We start from the raw sequence: 24,731 nt of genomic DNA on the forward strand, positions 1-24,731 counted from the left end.
CAAGTTGTAATAAAATAATAAAGAAAATGATGGGATTGTCCGACTTTGAATTATTTTAATATTTTGGTTGAAAGTCTGGGTTTTTTAAATGGTTTTGTCGGAAGATATTTTGGGGGAATTGTTTGGTGAGGTGTCTTGTTGTTATTGCTGTGTACGTCTACTATTTATGACCTTAAGATTTTGCTCAATCATTCATCCCATGGTTTTCACTGGACACCTATTTGAATTTCCATTTTAAAATTGGACTAATACATAATTTGGTACTTAATTTAATATTAATTTTTAATAAGGTACATGTATTTGATAAAAATTATACATTTTGGTATCCGAAGGTAATAATGTTAATATTTTAGTATTTGATTTTAATTTTAGAGTTGATTTGATGAAAATTCGTAATTAATTAATAATATTAGTAATTAACTTTTATCAATCAACCTTAAAATCAGTAAAAAAATAACATTCATCCATCTATATTGACAAATTAAACAAAGTCACAATTAATATTAAATTTATTAATATTCAGTCCATCACCTCCAACCCCCTCACGCCTTTAATATCAAAAGCGTCATATCTAACAAGGTCGATCGAAGCACAAAATCGATATTTAAGTGACAATACTCTCGTCTAGTTGGAGTCGAAAATTTTTCACCTAATTATTCCATGCAGCTCCGGCAATTGTATGTTCGGTTTAAAAGCTAACTATGTTGTGTTCTCTGATAAAAAAATAATCTCATTCTACGTGTCATGCACTTCACCATCATAATAAAATAATAACATTAATTCATCCAGTTATTTTCAACGAAATAACCTATTCCACATGTTTGAAATAAAAACATTATGCAAAAAAAATAATGTTGTAATAAGATATATGAACAACAAAAATCTATCCTTATTTGATGCAAATTGCGTGGTAGCTCCAAATTATGCCTTATGTGTGAACTTCCTATTCTTTCGATTCTTCTTACAATTTTGTTTTGCTCGTTAATACCTTATGTCACTCAATGTTGAATGTCACCCTTTTATAGAGCTAGGGTGAGAGGCAATTAATTCATAAATTTTTCTTAAGTGAATGGGGAGTTGAAAACGCTTTCAAGTCTCCACTTTCTCCCACTCACCCATTAGATATCCTGAGTTTCACGGATATGTTTTTTGAAGAAAAATGCACTAAAAGTTTGAAAATAATACATTGAAAATTTTGATTGACTTCAACCTCTCGTAAAAAAAAACTAATCAAAACATAGTTGCATTTAAAAAATCGAAAAAAATTACAAACTAAGATTTAATCAAGTCGAGTAGTTCGAATTTCGATTATGAATCAATTGAATTTACAATTTAAATAATTCGAATATGCAATTAGAGTAAATACTATACTTGTAAATATCAAATTAAATAATTATTAACTTTACATCTCAAAAATTTATAAATAAACTAAATTATATATAATAAAAAATATGAAAAACCCAAAACCCTAAATTATAAAAACCACGGAATCCTAACCCGAGTCATACTTAAAAAACAAAAAACGTAACCCTAAAGAAACAGAAGACAATGAAAACTCATTATTTTGGCCTAATCTCATCATTTTCCAAAAAAAAATCTAATCTAATAGTTTTTTTTTAAATAAGTATTTGTCGGAAATTCAATCGATATTTAAATACCCCTAATTTTTATTTTACTATTTATAACTTCAGTTTAGTTAATTTATGTACTTTTCTTCACCACAGACAATGTCATTGGCTCTTTTCTTTTTAATGTACTTTAAAATTTTCATTGATATCATATTAAATAATAGTTTAAAATCAATTATTTTTTTAAGTTAAATATTTTAAGAAAAGGTGGGAAATTGATCTCAAACTCTCATATTACACAGCAAAATAATTTCGTTATTATACTTTATCTATAAAAAATTTAAAATTACACATACATTTATACAACTCTATTCAAATTAGTCCCTATAAATTTATGCACAACCGACCCAGTTTGGATGATGGTGAGTGTTAGTTGACTTCTTCAAATGCTGTAAACGATCACTCTCCACTTTTAAGTGGGAACAACACCCAGTTTACTTTTTTCTTAAACATTGTAATTTACTAATTTAGTTCATGATTGTTTAGAATTTTAGTTAATTTAACCATTCTATTTATTTAAATTTAAATACAGATTATTTATTTATTTTTAAAATGCATGGTTTCTTTTTTCATGGACTTACATTACAATTTATATAATTTGAGAAGAGATGTTGTATAATTAAGTAGATGCAAAATTCAGGTAATTAATTCACTTGTCTTTACTACTGTTTTTATTTGAATATAAAGGTTTCTGTGTTTATCATTTTATTCAGTTCCCAACTTTGACACATTTTGCTATTTTTTTAAATATGTAATACATTTTGTCATTTAATATATATTTTTATTTAGTTTTTTAAACATATTTTTTATTCATTTAAAAAAATTTTAGTTGATTGAGTTTTAACTCGATTAACATTGATATTATTGTTAGTGTAAAAAGATGTGAATTTGACTACGCTAAAATATGTTATCCTCCTATTTAAATATTAAAAATAGTTATGAATAGTTTTAAACATTGTATTAAGAGTAAATATTATAAAATCTTGTAATAAAATTAATGTTAAAAGAAAACTGTAGCTAATATTATTTTCTTTTCGAAAATTTGACATATTTTCCGATAGGGACACTGGAGGGATGGTGCAGTGAGTGTCATTATTTTATTGGAAACTTTAGCTAAAACACATTCTTTACATTGAGAGATATATTTTATGTAGGGGTAAAGCTGTTAGACAGATAAGATTAAGACTAAAGAAAAGGTTAGAATAATGTAATCATCTTAAAAGCATAACTTTATATTGAGAAATCTAAATTTTAACTTCAGTTCATGGTTGATTGAGTATTAGTTTAATTGACATGAATATTATTGTCAATAAAGGAGAATGTAGTTTCGAGTGCACTGAAGCACATTCTTCTATTTATGGGTTGGAAAGGAATTATGGATACTTTAGACATTATATAAAAAAGAGCAGATATAGTCATAACCTATAATAAGATTATTAAAAAAAAAAAAACTTCAACTCATAAGATCTAGTGAATACAATGGAGGTTAATCTCCATTTTATCCTCTCAAAAATTTATTTTATTAATCGTTATAAACATAATTAAAATAAGTTTTAATGATTTATTTCTTAAAATGAATACAATTTTAAAATTAATTTTTTATTTTATATATACCTATTAAAATAAGCCTTTTTTTAATAGTTTTTTAATATTTTTTGACAAAGTTTTAAAAAAATTCATAAATATTTCTTTAAAAAACAATAATTTTTTCAAGTAAATATAAAATAATCAATAACTTTATATGATTTTTTTTAGAAAATATTTTTATATTAAACATTTAAGTTATTTTAACTATTTTAAATATAAATATTTTTATATCACAAAAAAGTAACTATAAATTAAATAAAAAACTTTTGTTCTAATTTCAAGTAGCCTCAGTTTTTTAATTTGCATTTTATAAACTGTTCAAACACTTTAATTTGAGTTGGTTTTTTATTTTTTTTGTCCAATCCTAGTGAGATCAATTCGATAATATTGAAAATAGTAATGGTAATGAGATTAATTTAGTAAAGCAGTTAAATTTAATACTATAGTAAATAATATTAAAAATAATAGTGATATATTTGTTTTTGGATTTAAACATAGAGGTGACGGCCTATTAGAAATATTAAATCAAATTTATGTAAAATAAAATTTGTATTATATTTGAAAAGTTAATAAATATTTAAAAATATTAAAATTAAAATAAATATAAAAATAATATCTTTGAAATAATTATTTTAAATATATCTCAAATTATTAAAAAATTGAAATTTAAAATAATAATTATAAATGAAACTATAATTTTCAAAGCAAATACAAAAAAGAAGGGAAAAGCAAAATAAGGGTAAAAAAGGAAGTTGCTCTTCAATGGGTTTTACTGAACTTTTTTATGGTACTAAAAAAAAATGGCATTGGAAGTTTGCGAATCAAAGGGATATCAACGGTGCGATTGCACTGAACTACAATTAACAATGGTTTTCAAAGGAAGCCTAAGAAAATTATCGCACATAAAGAAGACATCTAGCTTAGCTAGAAGGTTCGACACCACCCATTGCGCATAGGACAGGTAAGCCGTTATCATTGTTGGCTTAAAGATAAAACTTTGTTAATTAGTAAATGATTTTTTTAAACAGTAAATTTTAATTTAAATTTAATTTAATTTGATTGCTTTTAATAATATAATTATTAAATTAATCAATTTAATAATAAAAAGATTAATTTAATTATGTCTCTATAATACAAGGATTTTTTAAGTATATTCACCTTTTTAGTTGTATTGTTATTGTCTTTCATGCTTCAAACTTTTTACTTTAATTAGATATCAATATGTAGTTAATGAAACTTTAGTATTCTCGATAAAGGTTAAGGTTTAGAATGGTTGAATATCCAAATTTAAATGTGTGGATTTAATGTATCGTTAATTAAATTTTAGTATTATTAACAAAAATGAAGGTCTTGAGTCATTGAATATTCAAATATAAGTGTGTGAGTTTAGAGTTTCACTTATGTATGAAGTATATTCGATTATATTTAAGTTCTTAGTATATTTTGTATTTTTTTATTTGAATTATTCAAAATTTTTTATTATTGTATTATACATAGTAAATTCTCAAATTCTTCTAGCCCGACAATACAGAAATTCCAATATCATCCCGGTTGCAAGACATTGGTGGACACGATCTAGCCAGTCAGCCCATCATTGATTCCTTCCAAGTCAACTTGTTTGACTCTATTGGCACTTAATCGGTTGATATGGCATATATTCCCACTACTTCATTTTGCTGATTTTCAATAGGTTTCCTTGTCTTGTTTAATTAACAGGAAGGAATAACTTGAGGGGAAAAAAAGAAGAAGAAAACAATTGCGGCAATGGTGGCCAACTAGACTTAAATGTTCCAGCTGGAATGTTCATTAAGTTTCATAGAGAATTATATTTTTAGAAAGAGAAAATCGATAAAATATATTTTCAGTCTATTTTAATTTCGATATTAAGTAAGCTGGTTATTTTTAAAAAAATTAAAGTAATTTAATCACTATCAATTCAAAAAGTGAGTAACTAATGACAATTAATCATAGTGTTAATGTTTTTCATCAATTCTACATAAATTTGACTGGTATAATAACAAATTTAGCTCTTATATTTTACACATTCTATTAATTTGGTCAAGATTTAACAAATTTAACCTGCAATATTTTTGTAAATGTATAAATGTTGAAGTTCAATTTATTGAATTTTTTAAAATCAATATCAAATTAACAAAATAAGTAAACATTGAGGGCTAAATTTATTATTATACCAGTTAAAATTTTACACAATTGACAAAAGAAACTAATGATGCAATTCATTGTCCTTAATTGCTCGCTTTTTTTAAATTTACAGAAATTAAATTACTCCAACTTTTTTAGAAGACTAGAGAGATATTTTTAGTGAGAAAGTCAAGATGAAAATTTAAAAAAAACGTAAAGATAAAATTTAACATTTATTTATTTTGTCAAATTAATCTTAAATTTTTAGCCTTTAACATTTAAAATTTAGTCAATTTACCTTGTTTTGAATACAAAATGTAACTAAAATATTAAAATTTTAATTAATTAATTCGTGAACTTTAATATTATCATCAAATTTGTCATTAAGTCTTGATTAAATGGCAAGATTGAGCTACTAGGAATTTTAAGATTTTATATTAGAGTCTAATCTTATAAAAATGCGCGAGTTTTTTTTTTAATTTATTTTTATATAATGAGTGAATTTGTTTGAATTTAATTAATTGTTCAACTAATTATTTTGCTCTTATTGATTCTTATTTGAATTATCGGTATAGCTATAACTTAAAAATGTATATAATCCCCATATTTTCAGAATAAAATTGTACTTTTCTTCAATATGTGCATGGTTACACTATTCCATTGATGCTTGGCTTAAATAAACATATTTTATGAGGAAACATAAAAATGGGTTGAGGGTTTCAGATTAATTAGGATTTAAAAAAATAAATTTTGATTGATGCGAATTTGTATTTTTTGAGCATTACATCACAAGCTATTAGAAAATTAAAATAAAAATAAAATAAAAAAGTAACCGAGTTGAGTTGAGTCGGAGGTAATGAGCGGAGTTACCGAGTTAGATACAAATACACAGACATCAAGCAAAGCAAGCATCAGATCAGATCAGATGCTTGAGATTCCATTTAGGTGGGCCCCAGCAAATCAAAAAACTCTGTGGGTTGATCCTGCCCGAATCATCGAACCATTATAAAAAGGCCACGTGTAACACTCAATGGCGGAGAATTAGGGGCAGTTTGAATGGGCAGCTCCAGAAATATCTGGTTGCCAGGCACACCGGTTTTAGATATTTTGGCTCCCTTACCTAAACCAAAAACAGCCAATGAGGGAGAAGGAATAGATATATACACGTGGCAGAATGACGTGCTCTTATTCTCGTTCTTTCTTGCCTTGCTTCTTTTTTATCCGGTGGGTCCCACTCCACATGTTATGGATGGCATTTTGCATTGTCCACCCATCCCATACATGCATCCCATGTGACTATCGGAGCGACGGTCAGCTGAGGGCATGTTTAGATTGCTCGAAAGGTGTCGATTTGTAATTGGTGGGTTTTACTTTTTTTTTCTTCTCTTTTTAGTTTTATTTATTGTTCGACTCCATCTATAGTACTCGTTACAAAATACATGTGCGTATATAAGTAGGCACAATTTTAGGACGAAACTTTAAATTCCATAAATTTACAATATCATTTATCAATTCTTAAATAATTGCAATATCTCATTCAACTAGGGATAGATTCAGGGAAGCCAGGGCCATCATCTCCTTTGAAATTTTTAGATTTTTTAATTTTATATATAAATTATAATGTATTTTAAATTTAATATTCATATTATATAATATTCGCTCATTTAATTAAATAATAATTAAATATTAATATATAATAAACTTTGAAAGACTAAATTTAGAAGCCCAATATTAACTTTAAAGTCAATTTTTAGAATTAATTAATTTGGGCCATACCCATACATAATTTTAAAGCTTTTCGGATGGAAGATATCTATAAACTTATAAATGATTTTTATTCGGACGATTTTATGGTGCAATAAAAACAAAAAATGAAAATTCAATTAGAGCATTTTCAACTTGATGCTCATTAAAGTACGGAGCTGTAGAAAGCTTCCACAGTTGCCACGTTGTGTTAAGTGCTAGCTAAGACAAATAAGTCAAGTATTTATTCTCTTTTTGATAGAATTATTTATCTTGTGCTAACTCTTTCCGTGTCTATTGCAACAACTAAACGAGCATTTTCAACCATAAAAATTATGAAGACAATGCTTCACAATAGAGTGGAAGATGATTTTCTTTCAATTTACTTAGTGGCATACATCAAAAAAGAGATAGCTCGAGAAATTTTAACAGATTCTATAATTGATTAGTTCAATCTTATAAAAAGCAGATGGTGCAATTAAGAATGCCTAGTATTGAGAAATAGGACTAATGCCAAGTTTTTTTAATTTAAATTTTGGAATTATAATGATATTTATGAAAATTTTAATATAGTGTTAGTTATTCTTTTTTGTATATTGGAAAGAAATATTTAATTTTATATAGTGTGTTTTTTTTAAAAATTTTTTACAAATATTAAATTGATTTGTTTGATAAGAAAAAAATATCCAAGAAGAATTGATACTTTTTTATATTAAAAAAAGGTCGTTTGAATTTAGAAGTTTTTCCCCCTTGAAGTAAAATCCTAGATCCGTTCTTGCATTCAAATTCGAAAACTTTTATTTTAGTCTATTCGTATACTTCAAGTATTTGTTTCTCATCATGTTGCATTTATTTAATGGTGAAGTAATTATTATTTAAATTGTTTAACGAGTTGGTGTCACGAGTTAATTAAATACAACTCAGTTAATAATTGACTAATATATATTTTTATTAAATGACTACTATTATTATTTTGATGACTTTTTTTATAATTTCATACTTTTATATAAATTTTAATTAAAAGAACTAAAATTAACATGTCTATTAATTGAACTCATGTTCAGTGAAACAAAATTTTTACTACTATACTAACAATAATTCTTATGTAAACTTAAAAAAAAAAGAATATCTTTTAACATAAAATATTTTCTTTCATTGTGTATATTAATAAAAACCCTAATTAAGTTAATGTCTGTCAAGAATTAATCAGATGGTAATTCAATTAGGAAATAATTAGTATACCCTTATATTAAATAACTATTGTTATTATTTTGATGACTTTTTTGTTTTTTCATATTTTTATATAGTTTTTAAATAAAAGAATTAAAATTAATATATGTAAATATTGAACCCGCTTTTAATGAGTTTATGAATAAATTCTTTATCACTATGCCAATAATATTTTTTTAATAAACTAAAAAAAATAACTTTTAATATAAAATGTTCTACCACAAAATTTTGGTATCTATATATTATTAATAAAACTCCTCACTGAATTAATATTACGAGGTAACTAAATATTAACTTCATCATTTTATTAAATAACTATTATTATTTTTTTATTACATTTTTAAAATATAAATGTTGAACAGTTGAAGTAAATCCTATATATTTTACAAGATATTATACCATATTTGAAAACTATAATCAAAAGGAAGATCTTATGAGGAACTAATGCAAAAGGCTCACTATCATTAAAACGCGATAGACAAATTAGGGAACACAGAAATAAAAAGGCTCATTGAATAGCACTTCAAAAGAATTAACAAAAACATGCTATGAATTAACAGAACCACTTTACCATTAATTGAAAAATATAAACATATGGATTTATCAAATCTAAAAATATTCAAGAATTTCAAAATCATGAATAAATAAACATCTAATAATAAATTCATGAATTGAGAAATTATAATGAATGTTACATTTCCAACTATTCTACTACTCAATTTTACACTATTTTAAAATCCAAATCCAAATTCTAAAATTCAAGTAACACATATCAGTCACCTAAGCAGAACAAAAATGATAACATGTCTATTAATAAAAGTTACTCTTGCTTGAGATAAAATGAATTGTGATTTTCAGGGCGCTTTTTGGCCAGCATTTGCTTTGTCTTTTCAAGAACACTGAAGAAAATCGAACCACCAATGCCTATCCACAGTACCCTTGGTCCAATACCCTGCACGAACGATGGCAGAACACACACACACAAAAAAAAAAAAGAAGAAGAAAAGAACAGAAAAATGAAGTGAATCTGCTGCAACTTTCACAATTTCAGTCGCCAAGACATTCATTTCCATCTCCAAGATGACCTTTCAGTTTTTGTTAACGAAAAGGACATTAATTTCATTAGGCACAGCAGGGACGAGGAAAGTAAAAATTGATGTTCAAACCTTCAAGAAAGCGTGGGTTCCTTCTTCACGCATTATAGTCCTTACACAATCAAGAATCCCTTTGTATTGCTTTGATGATCCCTGAAAGAATAAAAAAAAGAAAGTTCTGGATTTGAAGCAGTAGGAAGAAACTCAAATGCCTTTCACCAAAGAAGGAAAAGGTAATTGACCTGGACCATCAATCGAGTTTTTATCACATCAAGAGGGTTTGTTACAGTTCCAGTTATTGCCCCTGAATATGGATACGTTAGACTTGCAGACAGCAAACCGTTGTGTTTATGTATAGACAGTACGTGTTGTACCAGAAGTTATCGGTTATAATGGATTTATGAGAACAATTCTGAAAGTATGTGTAACTCCTAGGATTCTTATAAGGAACAGCAGCCCCGCAGAATGGAATTACGATGCAAAAGGATTAGATGTGATTCAAATCCTTAGAGGAATTTGATCCCTTCAGCATCATGATTCTAGTGATAAGATAATAAAAGTGTATGTTTTCTGGAATTATGATCAAAATTTACGCCAAGATGGCAGTAGTAATTGCCTATCACTGACTCAAACGTGAGACAATAATTAAAATATACATATAATAGAAATCTTAAACTGCTGAAAACAATTTACCAGCAACAGCACCAATTATGGCATTCTCAGGATCATTCAGGTCTCTTTGTGCCTGCAAAAGGTAAATAGAATTTATGTCAAATTATTTTCCCGGTTTACCACAAATGAAAAATGGCAGAGGATGCTTCATTTGGGTACTTTGTATATGAAATAAAAGTCAATGTTGATCAGAAACAAAACAATCAAAGTTGACGGCCACGAGGTGTACTCTAGGTGCTAGAATCATTGCCTAAGTAAAGGCGCGATATGTATAAGTGTGCATATAAAAAAAAGCTCAAAATATATAATTATGACAATAAACAAAATATGTAATTACTGAGAGGTAGCGAATTTAATTTTCTTCCTTTTTTCATTATTAAAGTACAATTAATGAAAACAATGAAAAGAGAGAAATTTGAAGAGAACTTCAATTAAATGGTGTTTTTATTTTCACCTATCACTTTATAGAAAAGGGCACGTAGGCATACTATATGTGTACGTGACCAAATGTGCCTTGCTTGAAATGGTATAAGGTGCATTTGTTGTCTAACACTAAGTCACATCACCTAAGCGCACCTAGATACATGCCTTTAAGGCTTTAACAACACCAAGAATGATAGAAAACATTGTACATAAATGAGTAAAATGAAATTGCTGAAGTTCTATGAGTAATATTTCAGTGTTTTCTGACAAAGAGCAGAGTTGGGGTTTCCCTGATTAAAATTCTCAAGGAAGACTTCAGAGTATGGTCAGATCTGATCACCTTTACCGTTGCTTTTGCGGAGAGACAGTGTCCTCAGTCACACAATAATGGAATTCAATTGATATGGGATGCAGTTGTAAACTTTTTTAATTTATTGTATTTACTCTGAGTGAGATTTAGAAGTATGCACTTTCTATTAGAATTTCCAAGAGAAAGATAGTGCTTACTGCCAACTTATACCCTATTCGGAGTTGTTCGTAGATGCAAAACTGGATGGCATCAAATGGCAAATCTCTCAATAAGAAGGATCCATATCCCTAAATTTCAGAAAGTGAGGTCAGGACATATGCACAAAGCTTAACACACAGAATATTGCATTCACATGCAGATTAACAACTAGATTTCGGCAAGTAGCAATCAGATGCAGAAAATATACAAATAACTTTGGAAACCAATGACTGTATCGCTTCAAAACACAATATCAGACAACTCTTAGAAAGCACTCTTCATAACAGCCTTCTCTTTTTTACTAAGCCAAGATTGCATAGCTCAAAACCATAAGAATGAAATTTCAGGTTGAATCTCAAGAATGATGCTTAATACGAGAAAACAAGCTTCCATACCGCATATAGACCTCTAAATCCCTCTTTAGCAACAATAAGGCGTACAGCAGCAGGGGCAGAAGCAAATTGCCCAGTTTGCATCCTTTGCTTAACAACCTGGAAAACATCCAATGAGCTGGAGAGAGAGAATTGAATGGAGAGAAATAAGTGACACTAACTACCTCTGTTGGAACTCGAACAAGGGAAGAAGCAGCACCTCCTAGAGCACCTGCAGTCTGAATAAACTCTTAACAAATTATATACAAAGAAAGGCATCATCAGTAGATCAAAACATGATAACCCTCAATATCTTAAATAGAAAGGGTCTAATATTGGGAAATGTGGGGTTATCACATTCCATACCACCATTAAGCAACTAGACAGATTGACAGAATATATTGGTACCAGGCTAGACCCATTCATGAAGGTTAGTTAAAAAGGTTTGCAAAGATGTTGCCAGCAGATGAGTTCTACATTAGACTAACAAAGTAGCTCATGAAGTCCAACCTTGGAAGCTCTTCCTTTCTGATATCTACAACTCTAATTTTTTGCATGAGAAGAATAATAGACCCCATGCAGGTGTATACATTTCGAGTGAGTATATATGTAACATGATGAAGAAGATTTAGAGGGGAAGATTTTGAAAAAGAAGAATAGTTCTATAAATTATTTTTTTCTTCCAAAAACTAGAAAGAAGCTAAAAGACTCAAAGGAACCAAAAATAGTTTAAAACTGTTAAGTCAATGAATCAAATTTTACTGATACTCATCCACCAATTTGCTGTTTATTAATAATAGAACTTACCAAATGAGCAAAAGCACTCAAGTTTTCAGGTAAGGCTTTTAACAATTTCTGCTTTGCAGGTTCATATACACCAAGAAATATAGCTGAAGCCCTGTGGATAAGAAAGTCCATCGGTCAAAATGTCAATCAACCAAAAATACAAAGTCGAAGATGCAAAATTCCATGCATGAAATAACAAGGATTACAAAAGTTTGCAACTAGATTACTCACGGCAAAACACCAGCAAGGTTTCCACCCAATCCAGAATAAAGACCCTTTAAAACAACTTTCCCTCCGCCACGGGCTGCCTACCATAAGAACAGGGTACTTGATCACAGGTATTCGAAGAGGAAATAATTGATTATGGGCGCTTGATCACAGGTATTCAAAGAGTAAACAGCCAAAAGTTAAAGAGAATACTAGAGGAAGGCAAACAAGAAACCAATTTGTTAAAAAAATAGTTAATAAGATAATGCAGGCACAGATAGTGGATGTATTTCAGAAATACCATCCTGTAATTTCATAATAAAAAACCTAAAAAAAAAAAAAGTGTCAAGATAAAATTCCTTTCTGGAAATGATTAAATACAGAACCATTAAGTCAACTTACCTGGAGTCGAGTTTTTACCGTATCAATTGGGTACAGAGCTGCTTCGACGACAACACCAGCCATAGCTCCAGCTATGATACTTTCTGCAAAATACACAAAAGATCTTTAGTAAGATCTGCTTCCAACCATGCTAAAGTTCAAGAAAGAGACATTTCTCAAAAAACAAATAAGGGCATTCCCACAAATGGCTTGTAACATAGGGAAAATCCGGTGATGCGAACCAGATTAAATGCGATGGAAGGAATTCAGGACACTTGGTCAAGATGTAGAATAAGCAAGCAGTAAAATAGTGCCCAAATTTTCAAGAAAAATATCACCACTGGACAAATGTATGCCTACTTTTCCGTTGAAACAGTTCAACCACTTAGCAACAACTAGCTATAAAGAAGCTGCATTATCATGTAAATAAGCAAACTATTTTAACTTATTAGCATAACAAAAGTCAGCCAATCATTTGTTTAATTACTTATTTTACACTAGATTTTCCAAAAGAGAACTTTGAGCTAAAATGAGCAAACCATTCTAAATTATTAGCACAACAAATACCTGTTGTTTGATTACAGTTCCATTTAGACTTCCCAAGAGCATAATAACCAGCTGATAATATTAATTTCAATATACAGTATTGTATCGCTAGTAAATTCCATTTCCTTGGTAGAAACGTAACCTGATGGATCCGAAGTTTTAAACCAGTAGTCCGGTAGACTTGCCACTACCTAGGACAATATTTATGGCTCAGATAAACATTTTCACTGGTTCGTGTCATCCTGAAAACATTACGTCCTAGATGAAATGAAACCATGCTTTTTCTATCCCATTAAAGAATATACTGAACATCTCAATAGGACTAAAAAATTTACTAATCAAAAGTCTATTTGCACTTAAATTTCAATCTCATAACTTTTTAAGGTATATCTGCACTGAATGCAAGTTGGTATATCTTATGACAGTGAGAAGAAAGTTTCATAAAGTTCCTTAGATTAAATTAGCTTAAAACCTCAAATGAAATTAAATTTGAATTCATTTCATGTTTTGACAGTTTGAACCACATGAACAACTTTTCCTTATATTCCTGAATATAAATTATAACCCATGCCTGTAAGAGCACCAATTACGGTTTGCTTGAAGACATGGTTCAAATAATAAGCACCGTCATTGATGAATCTCAACTCTCAAGTATTAAAAGAGATTAGGAACAACAATCAAAGAAAATAAGAGTTATTATAGTTCGGGATTACCAAAAAAAACACGAAAAAAATCAAATGGGTTTTCCTCTTTTAGAAGAACTGAATCCAGCAACCTATTTTCTTCTTTCAGCAGCTTACATTTCTTATAGTTCAATCCATCTGCAAAACAACAAATATCTTCAAATAACTAAATGAATAATAGGACATTGCCGGAATGAAAAATTAAACAAAATTTAAAAAGAGAACAAAGGTTTTTTTTATTATTTGGGTTCTTTAAAGGATTCAAATTAGTCATTGATTATACCGGGACATGCCCAGAGTGAAAAATAAAACAAATATTCAAAAGAGCACGAAGTTTACTGGTTTGGGTCCTCTTAAAGGACTCAAATTTATCATTGATCAATAAGGATCAAAATGAACGAAAAGAAAAGAAAAACTAAATAATTTCAAAACAAGAAGATAGTTAAAAGGAAAAAGCAACCAGGTGAGATTGTGTGAGAAGTTGACACACTGGACGACTGCGTTTGAGGATCCATTAGCTCCAAATGGTTGAATTCTACAACTTCCAGTGGCAGAGATAAGAATGGATTGGTTTCTTTGTGTACTTTGAAGTGGGCAAATCACACGAGGGAGAAACGAAGGTGCTTATCAAAGGGTTTTGGCTGGGGCTTTTCAAAAGGAGTGAATTTACGCAACCACCCTTGTTTTCTCTGATTTTATTTATAGATATTTAAGGTCAAAGAAATGGTCACTAAATTGTACGCCTTCAACTTTTAATTTTTTCGATTTAAAAATTATTTTTTAATATTAACAGTGTTAATATTTAACTATCATCTAATAATAAATTTAACCATTTAATATTTATACATTCTATTAATTTAATTTTAAATATAAAAAATTTTAACTCCATCTCCAACAGCAGCTCCAGGTCCTTCAAACCCGACCTCTCCACCACTAGCACTACCCTCAGATCCCCTACTAAAACAAGAGTTCATCTTTCTCCCCTCAAATGCCCCACGACTAGAACCTTCTACCGGAGTCTAGCACCAGGTGAATCACCATTCATCAATGGGTAGCTTACTCTCAATTTAATCGAAAATTTTCATTCACTTGTATACGAAAAAATTTCGAATACTTATTTCAATTAATTTTTTAAATGGGATATAAAAGATAAAAATGTCAAGTAATTTACATCATTCAGGCAATAAAACTGATGAACGAAATTAAAGTATATTTATACTCGTAACGCAATATTTAAAACAATTAATAAATTATTTAGTTGATTTTTGCTATTATTGACCATAAAGTAATGAAATTAATTTTCATAATTGCATCCAATGTCATCAATCAGTCAAATATGCAACATGCAATTCTAACATATTTTGATAAACTTTTCTTCCTCAAATAATTTGCTTATATTCGTCTTATTTATTTTCGCGAACAATTTTTCTTTAACGTAGCATTAACTATCAAATCGCTAGTCAAGCGAGCACAAGAAGTAGAATTGCTCGATAGTTCTATAAATTAAACTAACACATATAAGTCAAAGAAAAAAAAAACTCTCAATGAATCAAAATTTATCGACCACCAATTTGCTGTTTGTTAATAAATGAAGTTACCAAATGAAAAAAAACAGATGAAAATCTACTGAAACCCAATCAGAAAGTGGGGAACATGTGAGGCAGCAGCAATGGTCGAATCCAAGTTGCAGAGAGGAACTCCCTTGCATGATATAGATGTGAAATCTGTGAATACCCTCCTTCTTCCCTCTTATACACCTGGTATTTCTCTCTCTCCAGCATATAAGAAATATTACTACGATCCTCATTGTCAAGAAACATGGACATCTGAACTGTGTTTTTTATGTTCTGTTCCTTTCCTTGTACTACCAGATATGTGGTTTGGCTCAAATACGCAATCTCTTTCTCCAATCTGTTGAGTGGAACCCATTGTCCAACCCTTTATCAAGCTTTACAACATGCGTGCTCCTTCCCTGATCCACAAACACCGATATCAGCTCCTCTTCATACCAAATCAAGAACCTTTGTCGCCATTTCCCGAAGTAGCGAGATGCTGAACATTCAATATGCCAACCGATGTGTGTATCGTCTTCATCGTCTGTGAAAAGTTTGAAACATATGACGGATCCATTTTCTCTCAAACAATATCAGGAGTTACCGTCAGATACTGGGTTGGTAAAAGAAGGATGTGGGAATGTGGCAGAATGAACTGTGATCTTAATCCAGTTGCTGTCACCTTGACCCAAATACCATACATTTATTACCCTTTGCAGTAAATGTCGGATACCAAATATTTTCCAGTTTGGGGAAGTGGGAGTACCCGAAAAGCAAAACCCATCAACCGCTTCCATTTGCCACAAATCAGGAACTTGAATCCTTGTTCTCGTGAAAGGTTCGAAGAAGAAGAAGATTGAAGTTGGATGCTTTGTAAGGAGTAGCCAACCTTTATTAGAGAACCTAACTTCACATTCTTCAGATTCCGGAATACTAATGCTATGCGTCAAGTTGGTAAGGGGATCATAGAAATTATACCTTGTTCCCTTTTCTCCTCCTTGCGGAAGCAAAAGCCATGGATATTTGTATGGAACACCTTCTTTATTCACCCTCCACTTCTTTATTCGCCCTCCACTCCAGGGGATGGATCAAATTTCTCCAAATTTTGGTTGCTGTTCGAAAATTGATTTGATCGGCTAATGTGGGAAAATGTTGAAAGATTAATATTTCTTAAGTGTGCCGGTAACTGAAACCATATGCATTCACTCCCACTCCCATTATTTGGATGGATCTTTTCACGTCCTCGAATAATTTTCCTACCACATGATTGTGATTGTGATTTATTATTAGACAACCTGCAGGCAGCAAACAAGAAAAATAGTTAAAACCTATAATAATACAATAGAATATGTTACAAATCTAAGGACTGTAAGGACGACGGAACATAAGAGTTGGTGCCTCTTGAATGAAGAAACAAATTAAACATTCGGGAGTGATAGGGGGGCTGTAAGGATACATTTAAAATTGAGGGACTCAAAATAGAGATGCAGAGGGATAATGAGCTTAGGGAGATCAAATTTTTTGTTCGGACTTGGGGTTCCACAAGAAACAACGCACCTCCACTGATCTTGGGACTTTTTGTTTTTACAGATTATTGCTAATGTTGGGGGTTGTGGTTCTTTATACAATATCCAATTTGTCAGATATAGGTGTTGCACAAAGATTTTCAAATTCTAAGCTATTTTTTTTTCAGTGTTGATCTCCCACCCCTCCCCTTCCCCTTCCCCTTCCCCTTCCCCTTTTGTTTCTTGGACTGTACGGTTCTCCAAACCAGACATGTCAGGAACCTCTAAATGCTCTCTCTTATTTTTATCAAAAACTTTAACAACGTGTAGAGGTTCTTCCTCCACCCTACAAACCACTTTAAGATGTGAAAGGAGTTATCACACCGAAGCTTTTCCATGCTTGCTTCCGATTCACATACATCAAGCAATGTTCTTGCTTCTGTCTCGAAGTCCATCAGGTGGCATGAAAGACTACTGAAAAAAGAATAAGATTAGAAAATCTTTTTAACAACTTTGAGGCTTTTAGCTTCTTTCAGAAAGACCTGAGAGAACATATCAAAACATATAGAAGTGAGAATCTAACAACTGAAATCGTTATGCATGCTCTTCAGTTGGAGTGTAATCTATCAAGAAGGCATCATCCAATGCCGCAATCTGCACAGAATGAAAGAGTCAACTTGAGCAAATCAGGTATTTATGCCGCAATCTATCAAAAATCAAAATTGAAATATTAGCAGGGAAGCCACCGTTAATAATCTGACAATTTGTAAGAACCATTCAAGTATTTATGTTGCATGTATAGGTCACACATGTTCCATAATAACAATCTTTCATAGTGAAAGCTTACCCCTTACAGCCTAAAAGCAGAAAAGAATGACATGAAAACCAATAAATCTAACTTTTCATCTATGCTCGGTATAATATTGCAATTACTACTATAAGCCCTTTAGGCTTCAATGCAATTATAACTGGGTGAACTTTTATATTACCAATAGATTAAGAGGATGTCGGCAACTGAACGAACATTTAACAAATTAATAGAAAAACTTTTAGTAAAAATAGAAAGGATTCAACATAAACAATTCCAAGTTGTTGAAATAATCAAACAAATTGGACTGGAGTCTTTCATAAAAAATTGAAAGCAAACCCAAAGCATAAAAAGAAAGACTTATATAAACCTGTTTACTATCTTATTACTGCACTGCATAAAAGTTCGACATATTTGGGTGTTAGTTGCTGAAATGGAGATGAAAGAATGCGGGATATTAGGTCTAGCCATTCATGTTGTATACATGTTATCAACTTGGTATGGTAACTCGTGTAGCAGTCTACATGAATTTCATATTAACATGATACTACTTCTCTTATATGTCACATCAATAAAACATGAATTATACGTAGTTTGCTTTGTGGGTTGTCATGTTTAAAATTGTAACATTTTAGTTAGTATTTTCATTTAAAAAATTCAATCAAATTCTGTTTAAAAGGTTAATGGTTGAATTTGATTCTTTTAAAATGTTGAGGGTCAAATTTAGCTCAAAATAAAAGAATAATGACTTTTTTGGCCCTCCAACTTTACCCAAAAAAAAAGAGTCAAATTAGCCTTCCATTTAAATTTTGTTTTTAAGCCTGCATTATTTATCAAATCACTCTAAAATTGATAGAAAATTTAATATTTATTAACTCTACTAAGGTAACATTCACATGGCAGTTTCTTGTATACTACATTGACAAATTAATTTATTTAAAAAATTTTAAAAATATTACATTTTTATACATTTTTAATAAATTTAATTATTTTAAATTTTTAAAATTAAAAAATAAATTAACTGCTGATGTGGCATCCAAGTGTAAGTCACATCAGCAAAATAGCCACGTCAGCAAAGTTAACACTCGTTAACTTTTTCATTATTTTGGAATGATTTCACAAACAACGCAAATTGTTTAAAACTAAAAAATATGAAAAATTAATTGAGGAGCTAAAATATATATTTTTATAAAATTGAAAGGCCAAATAAATCATTATACCATAAAGAAAACCAGTTCAACAACAAAAGGAAAAATAATTTCAAACTCAATTTAAAAAACTAGCCCATTCTACAAAGATGAGTACAACTTAATTATAAAACTCGAATTAAATAAAAAGTAACTGAAAAAAATTAAGATATATCATACGTATAATCATATGTAATACCAATAAAAATTAAATAATTTAGATAATTGAAAAATAAAAATTAAATAATTTGATAATTGAAAAATAAATATTAAAAAATTAATTATTGAATTAAGTGCTGGAGTTAATAGGTGGTTAAGTATTAATATTATTTACTAAAACGTAATACGTTTAATGTAAATATATTATTCATATTATGAAAGATAAAGTATATATTATTCAAAATATAAAAAAAATCAGAATTCAAAAAATAAAAATAAAAAGTTTGAGCATAAACTACATTATTACGTGGATTGTCATGTTTAAAATTTTAACATTTTAGTCAATATTTTTATTAGAAAAAATTAATATGAATTTTTTTTAAATATTAATGATTAAATTAATTTTTTTAAATAAGGTCAAATTTAACTAAAGAAAAACAAAGACCAATTTGATAAAAAAAATTAAACTTTAAAATGTAAATTTATTATTATATTTTTTAATTGAGAATAAGTTTTAATTTTAATTAAATTTTATTGTCTAACAAAAGACACGTATAAGAGGTCTACATAAGAGCGTTATAATTATTTGTATCAAGTTTCAAAGAGTATATTGCATTTTTTCATTCCATTTTTGAGATAAAAGCATTATATAAGTTTAGTTTAAGGGGTAAGAAGTTCTCAAATTTAAAAAAAAAAGTAATTAAGCTTCTATTTTTTTTTTGCATTCATTTGGGTACTTGAATTTTCAAAATGTATCAAAAAGACCTTCAAATCTTTAAAAAAAATAAAAATTAAGCCCCTACTTTTTTTGCACTCAATTGAGTACTTGAACTTTCAAAAAGTATCAAAAAGATCCTCAAACTTTTTCAAAAAAAACTTAAACTCATGCATTTATTAAAAATTATAAAAAATTAAAATCAATAAAAGCTATAAATATTATTAAATTTTAATAAACAAAGAAAATATTAAAATTTAGGAAAAAAATATAAAAATCATAAAAATTATATAAAAAATTGTAAATTTTTATAAAAATAGTAAAAAATTATAAAATATATAGAAATATAAAAAATATAAAATTCTATAATGTCGTAAGAAAATTATACAAAATGTAAAGAAATATAAATTTTGTAAATTTTTTTTATAAAAATTATCGTACTAAAATAAGCATTTTATAATTTTTCTATAACTTTTATTGATTTTTTTATCATTTTTCACCACATGTCACGCTGTGTTGCAACACGTGATGACTTTAATTGAAAAAAACTAGGGGTCGTTAATTTTTTTATGATTTTTATAAAATTTTATAATTTTATAAATTTTTCATGATTTTTATAAAAAATTTCTAATTTTTAATAAAATTTAATTTTTTATATTTTTATTAAAATTTAATAATTTTTCTAAAATTTATTATTTATTATAATTTTTTCTAATTTTTAATAAGAGTAGGGGCTTAATTGCTTTTTTGAAAAAATTTGAGGGTCTTTTTGATGTATTTTTAAAGTTCAAGTACTCAATTGAGTGAAAAAAAGTAGGGGCTTAATTACTTTTTTTGAAGAAGTTTAAGGGCCTTTTTTATGCATTTTAGAAGTTCAAGTACTCAATTGAATTTAAAAAAAAGAAGAGGGACTTAACTCTTTTTTTTTTAAGTTTGAAGACTTTTTACACCCTTAAGCCTATAGGTTTTTATATTATACTCAACTTATATTTTTGTTTTTTTATTATTTGAAATTTGATTAAATGATTCTTTGTAGATTAAAAAAAGTAAAATATTTCTTTTATTAAATTGTGTCATTGAATACTCATTCTAGTTTTTAATTTACAAAGTATAATAATAAATTTAGTGGGTTAAATATTTCTTAGATAGAATTCGATAATTATTTTTATATTAGAGTTTGTGTGTGTGTGTGTTTTTTATTGTTGTTTAAGTTAGACTTTAAATTTGACAATTGTTCTCACATTAGGGTTTATGCTTTTTTTTGTCTAAATTAGGCCCTAGACTTGACAATTATTCTAACATTTGGGGCCTGTACTTTTTTTTTTGTTCAAGTTAGGTCCTGAACTTGATAATTATTTTCACATTAGTGCTTGAATTTTTTTCCAAGTTAGTTCATGATATTTCTTTTAAAACCCTAAATTTAAGCCTATATATGGGAACAATTGTTAAGCTCAATGACTAACTTAGACAAAAAAAAATTCAAGCCCTGCTTAGTTTAAGCCTCAATTTAGAGATAATTGTCAAGTTCAGGGCTTACATTGGACTAAAAAAAGTTCAAACCCCAACATAATAATATTTGTCAAGTTCAGACCCCAAACAGGGGCAAATCCAAAATTTTTTTTAGGAAGATAGAATTAAATTATAAATTTTTGAGAGGTCAAAATATAATTTTATTATGTATTAATTTATGATTTCACTATTTTTTAAGAGATTTAATAAAAAAATTTCATTTTTAAGGGTCAAAGTAAAATTTGATCATGTATTAATTTATAATTTAAAACTATCTTAAGGAGCTTTGCATAACAATTTTTTCATTTGGGGGAAGGTCTTGCTTGTCCCTTTGAATTCGTCGCTGACTCCAAATAATAATTTAATCTCAAATTTATTCTTTAAACTTTATATCTTTATTCAAATTAGTCCTATTTTTTATTTGGAGCAATATGTAAGTGTGGTAGAAGAGAAGGTTCAAGTGGACCAAACAAGAAAAAAGGAGCCTGAAAAAGATGAAGACAAATAAATCTTTGAACAAATCTACTTTGAATATATTGTAAGCCGCAAATAGAGCATATAATTGCCAAAAGGTTCCACTATATTCATACTCAAAGATGAAAGAAAATACCGAAATATTGTGGGGGTGGAAATTACAACTTTCCACAGAAAAGCAATGGATGCAGATGCAGTCATGGATTGTGATTAAGACGTCTTTAAGTTGACTCAACTTCCTCATTACAATACTAATCTTCCTTGACCTCGTGATGCTAAATAAGTCCTTTTGGGCTTCAATTTAATATTTACACATTTTTTTAATATTTTATATAAAAATAATAAAAGACGAATATATCATTATTATTTTATTCATTCTTTTATTAAAAAAGTATTTAAATAGTTATTTTAAATTAAATTAATATTAAATAAACTATATATAATAAGTATATAGATATATAATACGACTAATATTTTTTGGTTTATGATTATGACCCATTGCCCATATTCCATTCTTTGTGTTTCTCCTTCATTTAACATCGTTCATCAATACTTTTTATTTGTATTTTTTTTATATTTAATGTGCTTAGGGCTTAATTTCATAAAATTCCCATATGACATGATAAATTTGTAAACCATATGAGAAGAATTATAAATACTATTGTTTTTCTCTCAACAAAAAAATAATATTGTTTTATAGTTTTTTTTCATATAATTAGTTTTAAAAATATATTTGATTAAATTTAGAGTTTGAATATTAACATTTACAATTCAAACTCATAATGTTATTTTTATTTGAAAAAGAGAGAGAGAAATTCTTTGATACAATTTTAAACAAACGTGAGAAAATTTTTAGGCATTGAAAAGTTATACAAGAAAAAATAGTATAAACTACTACTGAGATATGAAGGGATATGTTTGTATCATTGCATTAGGTACCTCTATGTGCACAAAATATCAATCATTAGTTTAAAAACAACACCAAATACCCTCCAACTTTAAAAACTTTTTATTAAAATATAAATATGGATATTTTAAGAATTTGTTGTCATATTGAATATGAATAAATTTTATAAAATTAAGATAAACCGTTAAGCATGAGATACGACATGATAGTTACTTACTTTATTTTTTAATTATGTGATCTAGAGTTTAATTCTTACTTCTGAAAATAAAATATATATTGTAATCGGTCACTTATTACTTTAAAAAATAATTAGAATAAAAAATTATTATTATTAGCGGTGAATATTCTTATTATAGAAAAAGAAAAAGGAAAAGAAAATGTTCCATTCGTTAGGTTCGGTCTTAAGTAACAACAGATATTTATAATATTATTTATCAATTTAATAGGGTTCCAACAAGAAAAAATAATAGGGGAAAAAGAAGGAAAATGAAAAGCATATATTTGCCGGTAAGGAGGAGCCATGACCAAAACGTAAAAATGAATATATTCTTAAATTAAGAAAAAGAAGGGAAAAGTGAAGAGGTCAACAATTCCAAATCAAAATCCTACTGTTTTAGAGTGGGATGGTTGTTGGCTCCTCAAACTAATTTAATTATTCATCAAGTGGGGGGTAAATAATGAGATTTGTGGCACCTTTTTATAAATATTTTTGAAAAGTCTTACAATCTCTATTATTTAAAATTTTCTCTTAATTTGGTGTTCGAGTTGGATTTTAATGTTGATTTTCATATTTTAATTTTTTTTAAATTTGATACTTAAAATTTTCTTTATCTCATTTAAATATTTAATTTGATACTTAAATTTTTTTTGTCTCAATTACGTACACGTATTTTTTTAAACTAAAATATATGTATCAAAAGTTCATTGAATTATTTCATTTAGATACTAAATTGAGCATTACATCCAAATTTAGATACTAAATTAAAACAAAAAAAAATAAAAAATTAAGTATCCAACTGAATATTAAAGCTAAGGTTAAGTATTAAATAGTTATTAACCCTAAATAATATGACAAATATGGTTGCAGTGCCGACAATTTTGACGCTGCTGGTTTTCTTGCTTAGGTAGCTAATGCTGACGATGTCCTCTCTAATATTGCACGCACGTCTTCAACACAGAATGAATGTGAAGTTGTGAACACTGAAAATCTCTAGGAATTATGTCAACAACTGTTTTTTTATTACTATAAATGTTCAAGATTATCAATGTGTGATTTCTTTTAAATTTTAAATTTCATTAAATCTAATAGTTACAAAATATGTATTTAAATATTAATTAATTGTAATTAATTGGGAATTATTTACTCAACAAAAAATAAATTTAGACAAAAAAATAATCATAAATGATAAACTCATTTGAATATTAAAAAAATTAATTTTAAATAAATTAAACTGTCACATTTTTATAAATATTAATACTTTAACAAATTGATTATTGAATTAAACAAGATAATTATATTCATATTTATTATACATGTAAAACTTCAAATCAATTCAATATTTATATCAAATTTTACTTGATAAGTGAAATTGGATTTCACTTATTAAATGTAAATAAATAGATTATTGTATATATATTACTAGACCTATCTATAAGTGAGGCCTTGTAAAAAAAGTTGGCTTGTTTGTCAGGTTTGGGCTTGGCCTGGCTCTAAAATGGGCATAACATTTTGTCCAAACTTGGCTTGAATAAAAATATTAAAACATGGGCATGATTGGACTTGGCCGAATTAATTTTTATATAATTTTTTAAAATATAATACAACAAAAATACTAAAAATATTAAAATAAATATTTTTAATAAATAAAAAAATTTAAAAAATATTTATACTTAAATAACATTAAAATATGTGT

General features: G+C 28.0%; 1 protein-coding gene across 1 annotated transcript; it reads right to left on the reverse strand.

Annotated features, from left to right (window-relative positions):
- Positions 1-8,975: 8,975 nt before the first annotated feature.
- On the reverse strand, positions 8,976-14,673 carry LOC107914083 (probable S-adenosylmethionine carrier 2, chloroplastic). The gene is made up of 12 exons (XM_016842821.2): positions 14,462-14,673; positions 14,032-14,139; positions 12,794-12,876; positions 12,416-12,492; positions 12,206-12,296; positions 11,584-11,637; positions 11,423-11,518; positions 11,027-11,116; positions 10,118-10,169; positions 9,667-9,728; positions 9,497-9,577; positions 8,976-9,282 (listed from the first exon to the last, which is right to left on the reverse strand). Exons 1-12 carry the CDS (start codon positions 14,514-14,516, stop codon positions 9,151-9,153), a joined length of 981 nt encoding a protein of 326 aa, XP_016698310.2. The 5' UTR covers positions 14,517-14,673; the 3' UTR covers positions 8,976-9,150.
- Positions 14,674-24,731: the final 10,058 nt, after the last annotated feature.

This window comes from Gossypium hirsutum, chromosome A05 (genome assembly GCF_007990345.1).
Source record: "Gossypium hirsutum isolate 1008001.06 chromosome A05, Gossypium_hirsutum_v2.1, whole genome shotgun sequence".
Classification (NCBI taxonomy): Eukaryota; Viridiplantae; Streptophyta; class Magnoliopsida; order Malvales; family Malvaceae; genus Gossypium; species Gossypium hirsutum.

Excerpts from the sequence above, each read along its gene's own strand:
- LOC107914083 (XM_016842821.2), bottom strand. The coding sequence starts at position 14,516 with ATGGATCCTCAAACGCAGTCGTCCAGTGTGTCAACTTCTCACACAATC. Across the intron at positions 12,877-14,031 it reads TTTTTTTCGTGTTTTTTTTG|AAAGTATCATAGCTGGAGCT; the intron begins GTAATCCCGAAC and ends TGTATTTTGCAG. Across the intron at positions 12,297-12,415 it reads AACCTTGCTGGTGTTTTGCC|GGCTTCAGCTATATTTCTTG; the intron begins GTGAGTAATCTA and ends TCTTATCCACAG.